This window comes from Musca vetustissima, unplaced genomic scaffold (genome assembly GCF_032173495.1).
Source record: "Musca vetustissima isolate MV318-11 ecotype Yass unplaced genomic scaffold, APGP_CSIRO_Mvet_v1 utg9238, whole genome shotgun sequence".
NCBI lineage: Eukaryota > Metazoa > Arthropoda > Insecta > Diptera > Muscidae > Musca > Musca vetustissima.
This window is the reverse complement of record NW_026888385.1, coordinates 27599-43556: the sequence shown is the minus strand read 5'-3', so window position 1 is coordinate 43556 and position 15958 is coordinate 27599. Positions and strand designations below refer to the sequence as shown.

The window sequence follows — 15958 nt, the reverse complement described above, 5'->3', positions numbered from 1 at the left end:
TTTCGCGAATTAGATGGAAAGACCAAGTAGAATACAACATCTCGGAACATGGTCTTTCAAATTGGAGGAGATGCACACAAGACCGACGCGCTTGGAAATTTTTATATACCCTTTACCACACTGTGGTACTGTGTATTATGTCTTTGTGCATATGTATGTAAAAGGCAAAAGGAAACAGGACAGACACATGGTTCCTTTTGAGAATATGCATAGGATCACTTTCTGAGTCGATTTGTCCGTCTGTCTGTCCGTCCGTCTGTCCATGTAAAATTGTAAACAAAGTACAGGTCGCATTTATTTGATCCGAATTGGATGAAATTTGGCATAGGTCATATTTTCAAAAAATCAGCTTTTTTGTTTTTGTGGTACATCAATGATTTTTGGTACACATATAGAAAAAAATGTTCTGACTCCGAAAACGTTGAAATTTTGGGTTGATGCGCGCAAAAGTTATCGAGGATTTAATTTTGGGCATAAGAAAAAAATCTTAAAATTACGCCGTTTATTATATTGACCAAAAACGTTGATATATATCTTCCTCCGTAAAATAAGAATATGAATATATTATAATAATCGCGAAAAAGTTGTGTATCTTCGCGAAATATGAGAAAAATAATAATATTAATGACATACACACACCTAAAAAATAATTTAAAAATATCTACATAATCTAAACACGATGATGAATCAAATGATATCAAAATCACACAAGTCAGTGTAGCGGTTTGTAAATTACAGCGACAACAAAACAAGATATTGAGGAAAATTTTTTGTTTTTGGTTCGAAGAAATAATGTCATCATATTTATTTTTTAATTTTATACAAGAAATTTCAGAAAATAAAAATGTTGGGGTTATTATTCTATTTTACCCGAATCTCACCGAAAAATTGCCATATATAAAAATAATCCCTTCATATGTATAAGTATACACCTTGCGGATTGTACCAAGACCCTTCCGATAAATCTTGGGGTTCTATAAATAGGAATAAATCTTAAAATACAATAATATTATGAAATATACATTTTAAATTGCGTCTAAATCGCGTAATTATCAAAATCATTTGATGCGCATGCGGTTTCAAGGAAGTACTCAAGTTTATCTTCCAATCCATGTATATTTTGCGAAATTTCATTTGACGGCTACGATGAGCCACATGTTGCATTGAAGTACCCAAAAACTCGTAAAACGTGAATAATTTCCGAAAACTCCATTTGCCTTTAACGCGCATCCGATTTCGGTGTGCACCCTAAAGAATTACATCAATCTATACCGATTTCAATGTGGTCCATTAAGAACCATAGATGTGCCAGCTCACACTATTTTTGAGATAAATTGGGTACATATCTCTTTCGGCTGAAGTTTTTAAAGTTCTCTTTTCGAAAAAGATCAAAATCCGTATGAGGTCATTTATTGAAGCGGAAATGATCCACAGAAAATACAATTAAATCCGCGATATTTTCAAAAACATTTTTTCCAAATTTCGTGTTTTTGGAAGGTCAGTTCCCGCCGTTCTAATTGATGGATTTTCACGATGATGATGGATTTTCATTCAGTTGACAGATCTACAAATTTGAACCGAAAAATAGTTTTTTTTTTAGAAATTTGATCGCACAAAATTTTCACCTTCGGATGAGTATTACTCTGAAGCTGTGCATACTACATACACAAAATATATATCAAATTACTCAGATTCGCGACTACAATAATCTTATAATCGATTTTTAGAAATTCCTGTTTGCGTATTAAAGCTAGAATTAAATTCAAAAAACACTCAAAATCGAGCTTCAAAATGTCAGCATCATTTAAAGGTAGATGCAGTTAAAATTTTGAAAAATGATACATAAGGGGCCTAGTCCCCATTTTGTTGGCTTCTAGATAGAGAACATAAAAAAACTGGTTCGCCTTTAACCTCTTTTTACACATTTTTTTACATTAAAGTAGACACAGCTTCCACCAAAATAAAATTTGGAGGTCAATATCAGATCGATTAACCCAAAACTATTCACTTTTCTTCATATACTTAAGTAATTCCCGAGGGGTGAACCTCCGCTTCAGCTATGTTATATATATTCTTTAAGGGGACCTCCCCCATTCTCGGTGTCAATTTTTTTTTTTATTTAATTCGAATCTACTCTAATACTAGAATGTTCCTACAAAATTTCAAGTGAAAATCTCAAGAACTCTTGAAGATATAGCCGATTTATTGTGTCAGCATTAAGTGACGGCTAAAGGGCTTCTCAAACTTTAAACGCGTTTTTCTCAAAACGAATGGCGGGCACGATAACTCAAAAACTAACAATCCAATCGGTTTCAAATTTTGACACGTTTCTCTGGGAGTGTGTAGCTCTCGTATGAACTAGGATAAAGCCAATCGGTGGAGATCTTCCTTATTTTTTAACTTAGTTTGTGGTAAAAAAATAGGCGATTTTCCATATAAAAATTTTCAAAGTTCCGCCATTTTGTTAATTGTTGTGCGTCAATAATCCTAGTTCATACGAGAGCCAGACATGTCCTCTTTCTAACACAGTTGGAATTTTCGGATTCCGATGTTCCAGTGAGGAGTTATCATGCCCGCCATCGAAAATATGGACTTTTCTTTGAACCCAAAAAAACAACAACAAAACAACAACAACAAATTTTAGTAAATTATTTTTCTTCCTTTTTAAATCTTCAAATATATATGTGCCAAGTTACAAACCTTAACAAGCATTGGTATTCATTTACCAGCCCATTTAAAATCTTAAAAATAAAAAATCGAGAATGGGGGGGGGGGGGGGGGGGTTCCCTTAAATTGATTTACACAATTTTGTCCCATTTTAAGAAGCAACCCTATATCTGACCAAATGAAAAATTTAGTATAGGTTGCAGAATGACATGTTTATGGATCCATTTTCATGTTAATGATCCTTCAACGTCTGGTAGGATTCATCTGTTGAATATACCCAAAGTGGTGAAGGGTATCATATAGTCGGCCCCGTCCGACTTTACTACTTTCCTTACTGGTTTAAGCCAAAACGGTTTTTTTTTTTCAAGACAAAATCGAAAAAACAGTATTTAAATTAACGCTCTTTTTTCAAAAAAATAAACGAGTCAAAGCTTTTGTTTGCCCAAGACACTCGATGTATGATGTTGCCAACAAAAAAAAAAACACAAATATCACGTCAAAATCAGAAAAAATTAAAACAAAACAAACACACAAAAATGATAACACACGATATCTATTCAAATTATGTGTCAACGTTGTGGCGGCGGTATCTGTCGTCGCGACGCTACGCAGTAACCAGAAACGTCGAGAAGATCGCGTCATTGTTTAGCTGAAAAAGCTTAATCTCAAGAAAAATTGTTCGGATTAGAAATAAGCACGAATTGAAAAAACAATGTATTTAGAGAATGTCTTGTGAATGAAAAATTATATTGAAAATAGTTTATAGTATTTCAAATATGAGTAATTTAAAAAAACAAAACAGCGCTTTATATTTGTATATAAATATTTAAATGAATTGATTGGCATCTGAAATATTCATGGTTTTCTATAATTTAGTCACTATAACCACCATACTTTACACACATTACTCTAGCTATATCTAAATCTGAACCGAATTTCAGGAAACTTAACACACATCATTTTAGACCTAATTCATTACGTTGTGCCACATTTCGTACAAATCGAAATATATTAAGGGACTTTGGTACACCATTTACCTTAAATCGGACTAAAATATATATGGGAGTTTTATTTAAATCTTAACCGATTTTAACGAAACTTAAAACACATCATTCTAGCTATATCTAAATCTGAACCTATTTTCAGGAAACTTAAGACGCATCATTCTAGACCTAATTCATTACGATGTGTCAAATTTCGTACAAATCGAGTGATATATAGGCACTTTGGTGCACCATTTACATTAAATCGGACGAAAATATATATGGGAGCTATATCTAAATCGGAACCGATTTTTCCCAATTTCAATAGGGTTCGTCCTTGGGCCAAATAAGTGACCTATGCCAAATTTCATCCAAATCGGATCATAAGTTCGACCTGTACGTTGTTCACAAAAATACATGGTCGGACGGACGGACATGCGTAAATCGACTCAAAAAGTGATTAGATGCATATTGTCAAAAGGAACCATATGTCTATATCGTTTCCTTTTGCCTGTTACAAACATATGGGAAATTACAAAAATCTTTTAAATTCCTTGAAGCTGAGGTTTGCAAGGTTATAACTCGCGAAATATGAACATATTGCATATAATTTAAATTCAAATCTATAAAATGAAGTATTCTTGTCAAAATCTTAAAATATTGGTAATAAATAATAAGTTGCGTGGAAGCTGTGATGGTGGTAATGTAAAAAAATGGGTGAAAATGTGTTGAAGCCAACGAGTTTTTTTTGTGTTCGTTCCCGATTTGTGGCTAAACTACACAACGCACGCACATGTGATCAGTGACTAAGTTGCAGAATACCCCATGGACAATATGGTTCTAATGTATGATTTTTCGATATAATCACTGCATCCACCCAAAATGGATGCTGACATTTTGAAGCCGAATTGATTTTCCGTGTTTTTTGAATTTTTCTTATAATTAGGATGCGCATCCAGATAATGGAATAAACTAATTATAGGATTGTAGAACTCGTGATTCTGCTTCGTTTAGTGTATATCTCATGAATGTGCTCATTGTAGCTTCTTTGCAATTGGTTTCCAAAGACGAAAATTTGGTGCGTAATTTTTTATAAAAAACATATTTTTTGAGCCTAAAATTAAGAAAGTCCTTTCAAATTCCGTGGAACCCCGCGTGATTTTAGTGTTTTTACGTGCCGGACCTAATGAGCCCATCCATGTTCAATTCCGTCCAATAAAACGGCGGATATAGGTACCTTGAATGTGGGAAAAACTGCAAAAACTTATTTTGACAAATTCGCGTAAATAATCGCGGTTTTCTTCGAATTAATTTTACATGCATTTATGCTTGTATTGTCAAATTCGCGAATCTGTGTGGAAATATGTCAAAAATACATCGATACGCGAATAATATGCGTATTTTATCCAAAATTGATTGTGGAGGCACATCCGCGGTTCTTAACCGATCCTTTTAAAATAGGTGTCCTTTTGCGTATTTTCATAGGAGATTACTGAAATCTGATGCGCATAAAAATCGCATGCACGTTGCGTGATTTTTAGCCATTTTTAGGGTTTTTGCATAGTAAAGTGCATCGAGTGGCACACTTTGACCGCTAAATTAAAAATCGAAAAATTCATAATTATTGAAAGACATTGATTCGGTTTATACGAAAATAGTATGCGCATCAACTGATTTCAACTAATTCGCGAATTGTAAGCTTTTCAATATTGATCATTTTTATGTATTGTAAGTGCAATATATTTAGCCATTAATGACGTCAAAACTCTTATCAGATGAATCTACCGATATTTAACAATCATCTAAAAGAATTTGCAGAAGAAAGCGTCGTATATTTTAGAAGATTAAGGCAAACCCGTATCCTCTAAACCATACTAAAAAATCGAACATTCAAAAAACATTTTTGTTTTAATTCAAAAATTAATTTATTTTATTTTCCGATATCTTCATGTTTCTATTTGTTTTTCGCGACTATTAAACCGTATTTCAGTGTGATTTGACTAGTACGCAAAGAAAACAATGGTGTTTAAGCATTTGTGAAGAAATTCGCGAATTACAACGAATATGAATCCATTTAATTTATATTTGAAATACAAGATTTAAAACCGCTATAACTTTTGTGCGCAGCATCCGAATTTGTGAACGCGAACAGATTTCGAATCAGCATATTTTTCTTAACCTATGTACCAAAAATCATAAATGTGCTCGCAAAAAAAATTTTCAAAATTTTTTTAATGGAATTTTAAAAGAATTTTGTAATTTCCCATATGCACAAAGACATAATAACCTGTACCACAGTGTGGTGAAGGGTATAAAAATCTACTTGCAAGGCCTCGAAAAAAAAATATTATTTTTAAAAATCTCCGACTACGAAAAAAATCTAGACCTCGAAAAAATATCCTTAACAAGTGTACACTTTGCATGACCCTGAAAATATAGTTTGAAAAAATCTACGCATTTAAACATGTTATAAAGAATCAATAATATTATTTTATTATTTAATATTGTTTTATTTATTATTGAATTATGTTTTAAAATTACAATAATAAGAAATTTAACAACATATGTATATACACACATCACTTACATACTAATAATGTTATCACTAGACTACCCGATTTAATCTTGAAAATGACCCTGAATCTATAATCTTGAATATACATTTTTATTGGAAACAACTTAAAGGTCAATAGCATGCTATACGGTTTAACAAATATATATTTCAAATATTTTCACTTTACTCTACAACAACAATTGTTTATTTATTTTTCTAATCACTAAATGTAAATTACACAAAAACTATTCTAATCAATAACATTTTGTACAGAACGTAATATGGGGAATTTGGCACCCGTACACAATCCCCGGAAATCATCATAACCCAAATCGTACACAGCCATACCGCCAATACCCTTCTGCCGGGCATAATCTGCCTTGTATCCAGCAAAATCTGGATCATCAAAACTAATCCAAATACCATGTTCATTATTTTCATCGGCTGGACGAAATGCATAATTGCCATATTTACGATCGATATCGACCACTTTCTGCAGGGGAGCATTGGCTCCACGGAATGTACCCGCCGTACTGGCCTTATTAAGTAGGCCACATATTTCAGGCCAACTCAGCAGGCCAGCACGACCAGACATAACACCAGCATCGGCAGGACCATATGTTGCCGGTACAACTGGCATACCCGACAGCTGTGAATCCGTTGTCATTTTCCATGTACGCCCGTAGGTGGCAACACCTAAGTTAAGTTTATTAGCCGGGCAACCATTTGTCAGCCAATAATTAACTTGGAAATCAACGTTATAGTGGGGCAAACGATTCTGTTCATCTTTCAAGAAGATGGGTGCTGTGTAATCTGCCTCCTCGGGATTACGATCTGGTGTAAGGAAGTCAAAGGCGAACAGATTGATATATTCGAAGTGGTTATGTATCTTGGGAATATCAAAGTACCCTGGAAGAGAAAGAGAGAGAGACATAATAAAAAAATATTCTTAAAAAATATAGGCCTATAATATTCACTGAAAAAAATGCTTTAACAAATCCCCGCCTTGGATGCCTGAAAAAATATTTTTTAAAAAATCCACGCCTTGTGTGGATGCCTGAAAAAATATTTTTTAAAAAATCCACGCCTTGTGTGGATGCCTGAAAAAATATTTTTTAAAAAATCCACGCCTTGTGTGGATGCCTAAAAAAATATTTTTTAAAAAATCCACGCCTTGTGTGGATGCCTGAAAAAATATTTTTTAAAAAATCCACGCCTTGTGTGGATGCCTGAAAAAATATTTTTTAAAAAATCCACGCCTTGTGTGGATGCCTGAAAAAATATTTTTTAAAAAATCCACGCCTTGTGTGGATGCCTGAAAAAATATTTTTTAAAAAATCCACGCCTTGTGTGGATGCCTGAAAAAATATTTTTTAAAAAATCCACGCCTTGTGTGGATGCCTGAAAAAATATTTTTTAAAAAATCCACGCCTTGTGTGGATGCCTGAAAAAATATTTTTTAAAAAATCCACGCCTTGTGTGGATGCCTGAAAAAATATTTTTTAAAAAATCCACGCCTTGTGTGGATGCCTGAAAAAATATTTTTTAAAAAATCCACGCCTTGTGTGGATGCCTGAAAAAATATTTTTTAAAAAATCCACGCCTTGTGTGGATGCCTGAAAAAATATTTTTAAAAAATCCACGCCTTGTGTGGATGCCTGAAAAAATATTTTTTAAAAAATCCACGCCTTGTGTGGATGCCTGAAAAAATATTTTTTTTAAAAAATCCACGCCTTGTGTGGATGCCTGAAAAAATATTTTTTAAAAAATCCACGCCTTGTGTGGATGCCTGAAAAAATATTTTTTAAAAAATCCACGAAAAAATATTCTTTAAAAAATCCACGCCTTGTGTGGATGCCTGAAAAAATATTTTTTAAAAAATCCACGCCTTGTGTGGATGCCTGAAAAAATATTTTTTAAAAAATCCACGCCTTGTGTGGATGCCTGAAAAAATATTTTTTAAAAAATCCACGCCTTGTGTGGATGCCTGAAAAAATATTTTTTAAAAAATCCACGCCTTGTGTGGATGCCTGAAAAAATATTTTTTAAAAAATCCACGCCTTGTGTGGATGCCTGAAAAAATATTTTTTAAAAAATCCACGCCTTGTGTGGATGCCTGAAAAAATATTTTTTAAAAAATCCACGCCTTGTGTGGATGCCTGAAAAAATATTTTTTAAAAAATCAACGCCTTGTGTGGATGCCTGAAAAAATATTTTTTAAAAAATCCACGCCTTGTGTGGATGCCTGAAAAAATATTTTTTAAAAAATCCACGCCTTGTGTGGATGCCTGAAAAAATATTTTTTAAAAAATCCACGCCTGAAAAAATATTCTTTAAAAAATCCACGCCTATGATGGCCTCTAAAAAATATTCTTTAAAAAATCCACGCCTATGATGGCCTCTAAAAAATATTCTTTAAAAAATCCACGCCTATGATGGCCTCTAAAAAATATTCTTTAAAAAATCCACGCCTATGATGGCCTCTAAAAAATATTCTTTAAAAAATCCACGCCTATTATGGCCTCTTAAAAATATTCTTTAAAAAATCCACGCCTATGATGGCCTCTAAAAAATATTCTTTAAAAAATTCACGCCTACGATGGCCTCTAAAAAATATTCTTTAAAAAATCCACGCCTACGATGGCCTCTAAAAAAATATTCTTTAAAAAATCCACGGCTACGATGGCTTCTAAAAAAAATATTCTTTAAAAAATCCACGCCTACGATGGCCTCTAAAAAAATATTCGTTGTTGTTACTTACATGTAGAATTCACATTTGGCAACACTGTCAAAGCCAATGACAAATTTGCCGTTGCATAGCCCGCCTTCAGATCCCGCACAAATTCCGTAAATTGTTCCTTGTGTACCTCTGCATCGGGATCCACAATAAAATTACCCGTAAATAATTTTTAAAATTTCTTCCAATATGTTCCCAAGGTGCCATGAACCTTGCGCGGCTTGTTGCGTGGAAATTGAAAAGCCAAATCCAAACCATCAAATCCATTATTTTTCAACATGGTCACTGAACTACGAATGAAATTATCATACAACGGTTTGCCACCTTCTAGAAAATGAATATATTTCTGCGGATCCACTTCATCGTTATCGTAGTCACCACCAAGACTAAGGAAGATTTTCAAATCGGGAAATGTCTTCTTCATTTCTGTTATTTGACGGAAATGGAACATATCCAGGTCAACGTTGAGGCTGGCAATTTCGAAGGATTCACGGGTAAGGCCGGCATAGCCATACATCAGATGAGTGCAAAATTGCAGGCCATATTCGAGGCTGGCAAGGGGGAATTTAGCAAAACCTACAATTTGAAAAAAAATTAAATTAATGATTTTTTTGTGTGAAAAATTTCATAAGTCCTACCTGATCTCAACGAACTCTGGGCATTGTAATAGCAAATAATCCTTTTTTGTGATTTTTACCCCCAAACCCCATTGCTGTGGCTCAGGGCTAGCAACGCTAAAATTGTTGTCAACAATTTCATTTTCTGTAGGTCTTTCTCGAAGCTCTCAGTTCTTATTTTTTTGTATTTTTTTAACGACGTGATCTTTTGCAATGTCTGGCTTAAACTGAACAGCCACTCACAAGTTGTAGTCATACACGGTGAATAAAAATAAAAAACCTTGTTGGCCGACTCAATCATCTCGGTCTTATCACTTGTTTCTCAATAAATAAATAAAAATAAACTGCAAAACAAATAAAAAATATTAAAAAAAATCATCTGTTTTGAGTAATTTTTTCCGCAATAGAAAACGAGTAATCAAGTAGTTGTTGTTGTTGTTGCTTTTTTAAACAGAAATTTCGAAAACGTCATTACGAAATATAGCGCTATTTTGTCATTTTTAAAAGGGGTTCATTTAAACCGAAAGCAAGAACATTTACTAGGTTAGGATTTTGGAAAAAAATGACTGAGTCTGGTTGTTATGTGAAAACATAGATATTTCTCTCCAAAAAATATTCTTTTTCTTGGGGGTCATTGAAAAAATATTCTTAAAATATTCATGCCTTGTGGTGGTCATTCAAAAAATATTCTTCAAAAAATCTACGTCTTAAGTAGCTCTTGAAAAAAATATTATTGAAAAATATCCTAAAAAAATTCACGACTTAAGCACCTATTTTTTAGCTAGCTGTGACAGAACTTTCGTTCCATAAGCCGAGCTTAAAAAAGATTTCCAGGCCCGTCGGTCTTTTGCGCAGTTTTTCCAATTTGATATTCGGCAATGTTGTCTTCCACTTGGTCTTTCCATCTTATTCGTGGCCTTTCCCTTCTGCGTGAACCATCAGCTGGTTCGCTTTTATATGCCTTCTGGGCTGGGTCATCTTCATCCATTCTAACAACATGAACTAGCCAACGTAGTCAATGCAGCTCAATACGTCTAACAATGTCGATGTCCGAGAATAGTTGGTACAACTCATGGTTCATACGACGTCGATATTCACCGTCAACGCAGATCGGCCAATAGATCCTTCGGAGAAGTTTTCTCTCAAACACTCCAAGAGCTGCCTCAAGTGCCCATGCTCGAGATCTATATAACAGCACGGGTAGTATCAGCGTCTTGTAGAGTGTGAGTTTGGCGGGAGGTGACCTTGCTTTTGAGATGTTTGCTAGTAGCATCTGTTGGTCATCCCTATCCTTCTCCAAATTTCAAAACTGATGTCATTCGTTTTGTTTATGGCGGTACCAAGGTATATAAAATCTTTGACTACCTCGAAGCTGTAGTTCTTAAGTTCCATAGTTGGTCCGATTCTACTGGACGTCTTGCGCATTGATGTCATCAGCTTGGTCTTCTCACCGTTTACTGCCAGACCCACTTTGGCAGAATCATTCTCAATTTGTTCAAAGGTGGCTGTTACTGCTCTCAAATGTTCGACCCATCATGTCGATGTCATCGGCGTTGACGAGTAACATGTGTTGTTTGGTGTACGGAGTGTCATTTCTGTTCACCCTTGCTTCTCGTATGACCTTTTCCAGCAGGATGTTGAAAAGATCACACGACAAACTGTCACCTTGTCTGAATCCTCTTTCGGGCTCCGAGAGGTCCTTTCCGACTTTAACTGCTGACCTTGTGCCACTTAAAGTTATCCTGCATAGCCGTATTAATTTTGCAGGAATGCTGAACGTAGACATGGCTTTAAACACTTCTGAACGGATAGGGCTGTCGAATGCGGCTTTATAATTGGCGAATAGGTGGTATGTGTCAATGTGTTTTTCGTGGGTCTTTTCCAGGATTTGGCGCAGAGTGAAAATCTGGTCAATGGTTGATTTGCCCATCATCGCTTATTGGTTCTGGGGTATCTTCTTCACCGCCACTATTTGATACCAGAAGCCTTTTAAAATGTTCCTTCCAGATCCTCAACACGCTGTCTGTATCTGTCACCAGATTTCCTTCTTCATCTCTACAGGAGGATGTGCCTGCACCAAAACTTTCGGCTTGATGTTTTACTCGTTGGTAAAATTTTCGGACTTCATTCTGATTCCTGCACATCTCGATTTGCTCACGCTCACGTTTTTCTTGCTCTTTCTTCTTTTTTCTGAAAATACGTTTCTCCTCTCTCCTTTTCTCCCGATAGTTCTCCATCACATGACGTGTTGCTACTGTCTGAAGGGTTGCCCTATACGCTACGTTTTTCAGATCAGTATTATTACGACACTAAAAGCTCCCAGCATGATGTAGAAGAACTTCGCTTTTATACGGATTCGCTCCTCTACTGGAGTGAATCTGGAGACGAGGCCTTTTATGATCCTGTTCACCAGCTATAATACTGGGCGTAATCATCTGATTTACTTACGCCAGTCCCTTTCCATCGCATTTCCTGTAAGGCAATAATGTCGGCTTTGTACTTCTTGAGTACATCCGCCAAAGCGGACACTGTGCCTGTTCTGTACAACGTGCGCACATTCCATTTGCGGGGTTCGTCAACATTAGGTGGGTTTGGTTTTCTTTTTCTTTGCTTTTTTATAGTAGGTTGGTTTTTCCAAGTGTGGGCAACTAACCCGACGCCTCAACTCATTATACCCTTCACCACACTGTGGTACAGGGTATTATGTCTTTGTGCATATGTTTGTAACAGGCAAAAGGAAACGAGATAGACACATGGTTCCTTTTGAGAATATGCATAGAATCACTTTTTAAGTCGATTTATGCATGTCCGTCCGTCCGTCCGTCCGTCTGTCCGTCTGTCCGTCTGTCCGTCTGTCTGTCCATGTTAAATTGTAAACAAAGTACAGGTCGCATTTATGATCCGAATTGGATGAAATTTGGCATAGGTCACTTATTCGGCCTAAGGACGAACCCTATTGAAATTGGGAAAAATCGGTTCAGATTTAGATATAGCTCCCATATATATATTTAACCGATTTAATGTAAACGGTCCCTATATATCTTTCGATTTGCACGAAATTTGGTACAGCCTAATCATTTACGTCTAGAATGATGTCTGCCAAGTTTCATGAAAATCGGTCCAGATTTAGATATAGCTCCCATATATAGTTTCGTCCGATTTCATGTAAATGGTGCACCAAAGTCCACATATATCTTTCGATTTGCACGAAATTTGGTACAGCCTAATCATTTAGGTCTAGAATGATGTCTGCCAAGTTTCGTGAAAATCGGTCCAGATTTAGATATAGCTCCCATATATAGTTTCGTCCGATTTCATGTAAATGGTGCCCCAAAGTCCCAATATATCTTTCGATTTGCACGAAATTTGGCATATCGTACTGAATTAAGCCTAGAGTGATGTCTGTCAAGTTTTGAGAAAATCGGTTCAGATTTAGATATAGCTCCCATATATAGATATAGCTCCCATTCGTCCGATTTCATGTAAATGGTGCCCCAAAGTCCCTATATATCTTTCGATTTGCACGAAATTTGGCATATTAAGCCATTTTGAATTAAGCCTAGAGTGATGTCTGCCAAGTTTTGAGAAAATCGGTTCAGATTTAGATATAGCTCCCATATATAGTTTCGTCCGATTTCATGTAAATGGTGCCACAAAGTACTTATATATCTTTCGATTTGCACGAAATTTGGCAATTTGCTAAGTTTCGTGAAAATCATATATAGTTTCGTCCGGTTTCATATAAATGGTGCACCAAAGTCCCTATATATCCTTCGATTTGCACGAAATTTGGCATAACGTACTGAATTGAGCCTAGAGTGATGTCTGCCAAGTTTCGAGAAAATCGGTCTATATAGCTCCCATATATATTTCATGTTAATAGTACTGTTTAATATACCCATAGTGGTGAAGGGTATCATATAGTCGGCCCCGTCCGACTTTACTACTTTCCTTACTGGTTTTTTATAGTTTTTATGGGTGAACTCGCGGCACATATTACCTCACTATTTCATCGGCTGATGAAAATAGCTACCCCAGGTGGCACCACGGGGAGGTCAGTGTCCACAGTTGAGATGAAAGAGGGACCAAGAAACTACGCCTTGTTAAAGCCAATCAGAGCCTTTGCTTGGTATCTATCATCACCTACGCCACCCTCACGATTTAAGTAGCTCTTAAAAAAATATTATTGAAAATATATTCATTAAAAAATTCACGCCTTGAGTAGATCTTGAAAAAATATTACTGCAAAAATATTCATTAAAAACCCACGCCTTGAGTAGCTCTTGAAAAAATATTATTAAAAAAATATTCAATAAAAAATCCAGGCCGTGTGTGGTTGGATCTCTACAAAAAATATTTTTTAAACATTTTTATGAATATTGTTCATTATTCATTGGTTATAAAAATATATATTACCCTCATCGCTTCATGACTAATTTTCTGTGGTCAATAAAGATTAAAATGTATTCTGCAAATTTTATATTATCCATCAGTCGTAATCGGTTTCTTCGACGATACGTATTAGATACTGACGCGATGATAAAACTATTAATCACACTGGAAATATTTTTGTACTTGTTACAAATTACAAGTGCTGCAACAACTTCGAACAAAAACTTGGTTTGCTATTATGAGGTAGAAAGTTCTCATCGATATGGTATGTTTTAAATATATTCAATTCGAATGCACTTTTTTCAACAAATATCCTTTCCAGGATTCTCAAATTTCACCTTTAAGCATTTGAAAAAGGGTGCTGCCCACTGCACTCATTTGGTGTACGCTTCGGCTCATTTGGTTCCCAAGACCTATGACATTCGTTTTCCCCCACAACATCAATTAGTCTACGAACCGAAATTGTTGAAGAAAGCCTATCCTCAGCTGAAAATCTACCTCAGCATTGGTGGTGATGGTGATGCCAAAGATAACCAGGATTCATTAAAATATTTGCATTTACTGGAAGAGGATAACCATCGACGAGGAAAATTCATTGAACGGACAATGGAAATATTGAAATTATATGAATTTGATGGTGTGGATTTGGCCTTTCCATTGCCACGCAATAAACCCAAAGAGGAGTCAAATATGGCGGCATTTCTCAACGATGTCAATCGAATGTTCGCTGGAGATAAACGGAATGAATATCGCCACTTTTATAGTAAATTTATAGCAGAGCTCAAAGAGGCATGCGATATAAAGCACTTGGACCTAACCATGACCGTTCTGCCGAATGTTAACTCAAGTGGTAAGTTTGTAACACTTTTTCGAGAGGGACCCATAAGTGTCTGTATTTTTTCGGGATTCCTTAGCGGCCCATGGAAGTCTGGGTTTTTAATTATTGTTTTTTGAATTTTTTTCTCCTCCTAGTTTATTTTGATGTTGCTGAAATTCATCGAAACTTCAAATTCATAAATCTCTTCGCCTTCGATTTTAATACCCCCGAGCGGAATCCCAGCGAGGCAGATTATTCGGCACCGCTTTACTTCAATCCACAACAGAATCGTTTACCCTATGCCAATGTGGATTTTCAAGTCAACTATTGGCTACAAAATGGTTGCCCATCGACGAAACTTAATTTGGGTATAGCCACCTATGGTCAAGCCTGGAAAGTAACTATCGAATCGGGAATTAATGGTCAGCCTATAATCGAAAATACAAAGGGTAGGGGTACTATTGGCAACAGTTCCATTAGTTGGCCGACCATTTGTAAATATCTGGTAACTCGAAAACAGCATCAACAACCCATGCGGGAATATACGGATCGATATGGTAACTATGCATTTCGTCCTGCCAATTATAACAATACTGGCCTTTGGATTAGTTATGATGGTCCGAAATTTGCCGCCACCAAAGTCAGATATGCCATGCAGAAGTCATTGGGTGGTATGGTAGTCTATGATTTGAGCCGTGATGATTTTAAGGGTCGCTGTCACAAGAATGACTTTCCAATTTTAAGAGCTATTCGAGAGACATTGGATCAGACGTTAAAAGCTACAAAGCAGCAACCCATTCTAGGGATATCCGTGATACAACCTCGAACCAAATCAGTACCTAAAGGGATGAAAGTTATTAGTGGTGCAGTACGAAGAAAATCGAATAGGCAACAATCGGCTTTGGAGAAATTATCCAATGGCTTGCACCTTATGCAGATTTTTGCTCCTGAATAATCATTGATGTGTGAATACATTATTTTAAAATAAAACTCACAGAAACGTGTATTTGGGTCCAATACATCTATTTGGGTCCAATAGAGTTTCTGAAGCATCATAGCGCCATTTTTTTAAAATATTTTTTCCACACAAGGCGTGTATTTTTAAAGAATTTTTTTTTCAATGACCCAACCACACAAGACGTGGATTTTATAAAGATTATTTTTTGAAGGGGGTCCAACCACACAAGGCGT

The 15958-nt window shown here is 35.7% G+C and overlaps 2 protein-coding genes across 2 annotated transcripts; one reads left to right on the top strand and one right to left on the bottom strand.

Annotated features, from left to right (window-relative positions):
- Positions 1 to 6454: 6454 nt before the first annotated feature.
- On the bottom strand, positions 6455 to 9651 carry LOC133336216 (chitinase-like protein Idgf1). Its single transcript, XM_061544500.1, has 4 exons — positions 9639 to 9651; positions 9146 to 9517; positions 8966 to 9073; positions 6455 to 7113 (listed from the first exon to the last, which is right to left on the bottom strand). Exons 1-4 carry the CDS (start codon positions 9649 to 9651, stop codon positions 6455 to 6457), a joined length of 1152 nt encoding a protein of 383 aa, XP_061400484.1.
- Positions 9652 to 14094: 4443 nt separating this feature from the next.
- On the top strand, positions 14095 to 15722 carry LOC133336215 (chitinase-like protein Idgf1). Its single transcript, XM_061544499.1, has 3 exons — positions 14095 to 14215; positions 14273 to 14800; positions 14923 to 15722. Exons 1-3 carry the CDS (start codon positions 14095 to 14097, stop codon positions 15720 to 15722), a joined length of 1449 nt encoding a protein of 482 aa, XP_061400483.1.
- Positions 15723 to 15958: the final 236 nt, after the last annotated feature.

What these genes read in the sequence shown, in the direction of transcription:
- LOC133336216 (XM_061544500.1), bottom strand. An exon ending in CAAGCCGCGCAAGGTTCATG is followed by an intron (nt 9,074 to 9,145) that starts GCACCTTGGGAA and finishes ATCCCGATGCAG; the next exon opens with AGGTACACAAGGAACAATTT. An exon ending in GCCAAATGTGAATTCTACAT is followed by an intron (nt 7,114 to 8,965) that starts GTAAGTAACAAC and finishes TTTCTCTTCCAG; the next exon opens with GGTACTTTGATATTCCCAAG.
- LOC133336215 (XM_061544499.1), top strand. Translation starts at nt 14,095, where the DNA reads ATGATAAAACTATTAATCACACTGGAAATATTTTTGTACTTGTTACAA. An exon ending in AGAAAGTTCTCATCGATATG is followed by an intron (nt 14,216 to 14,272) that starts GTATGTTTTAAA and finishes TATCCTTTCCAG; the next exon opens with GATTCTCAAATTTCACCTTT. An exon ending in GCCGAATGTTAACTCAAGTG is followed by an intron (nt 14,801 to 14,922) that starts GTAAGTTTGTAA and finishes TTCTCCTCCTAG; the next exon opens with TTTATTTTGATGTTGCTGAA.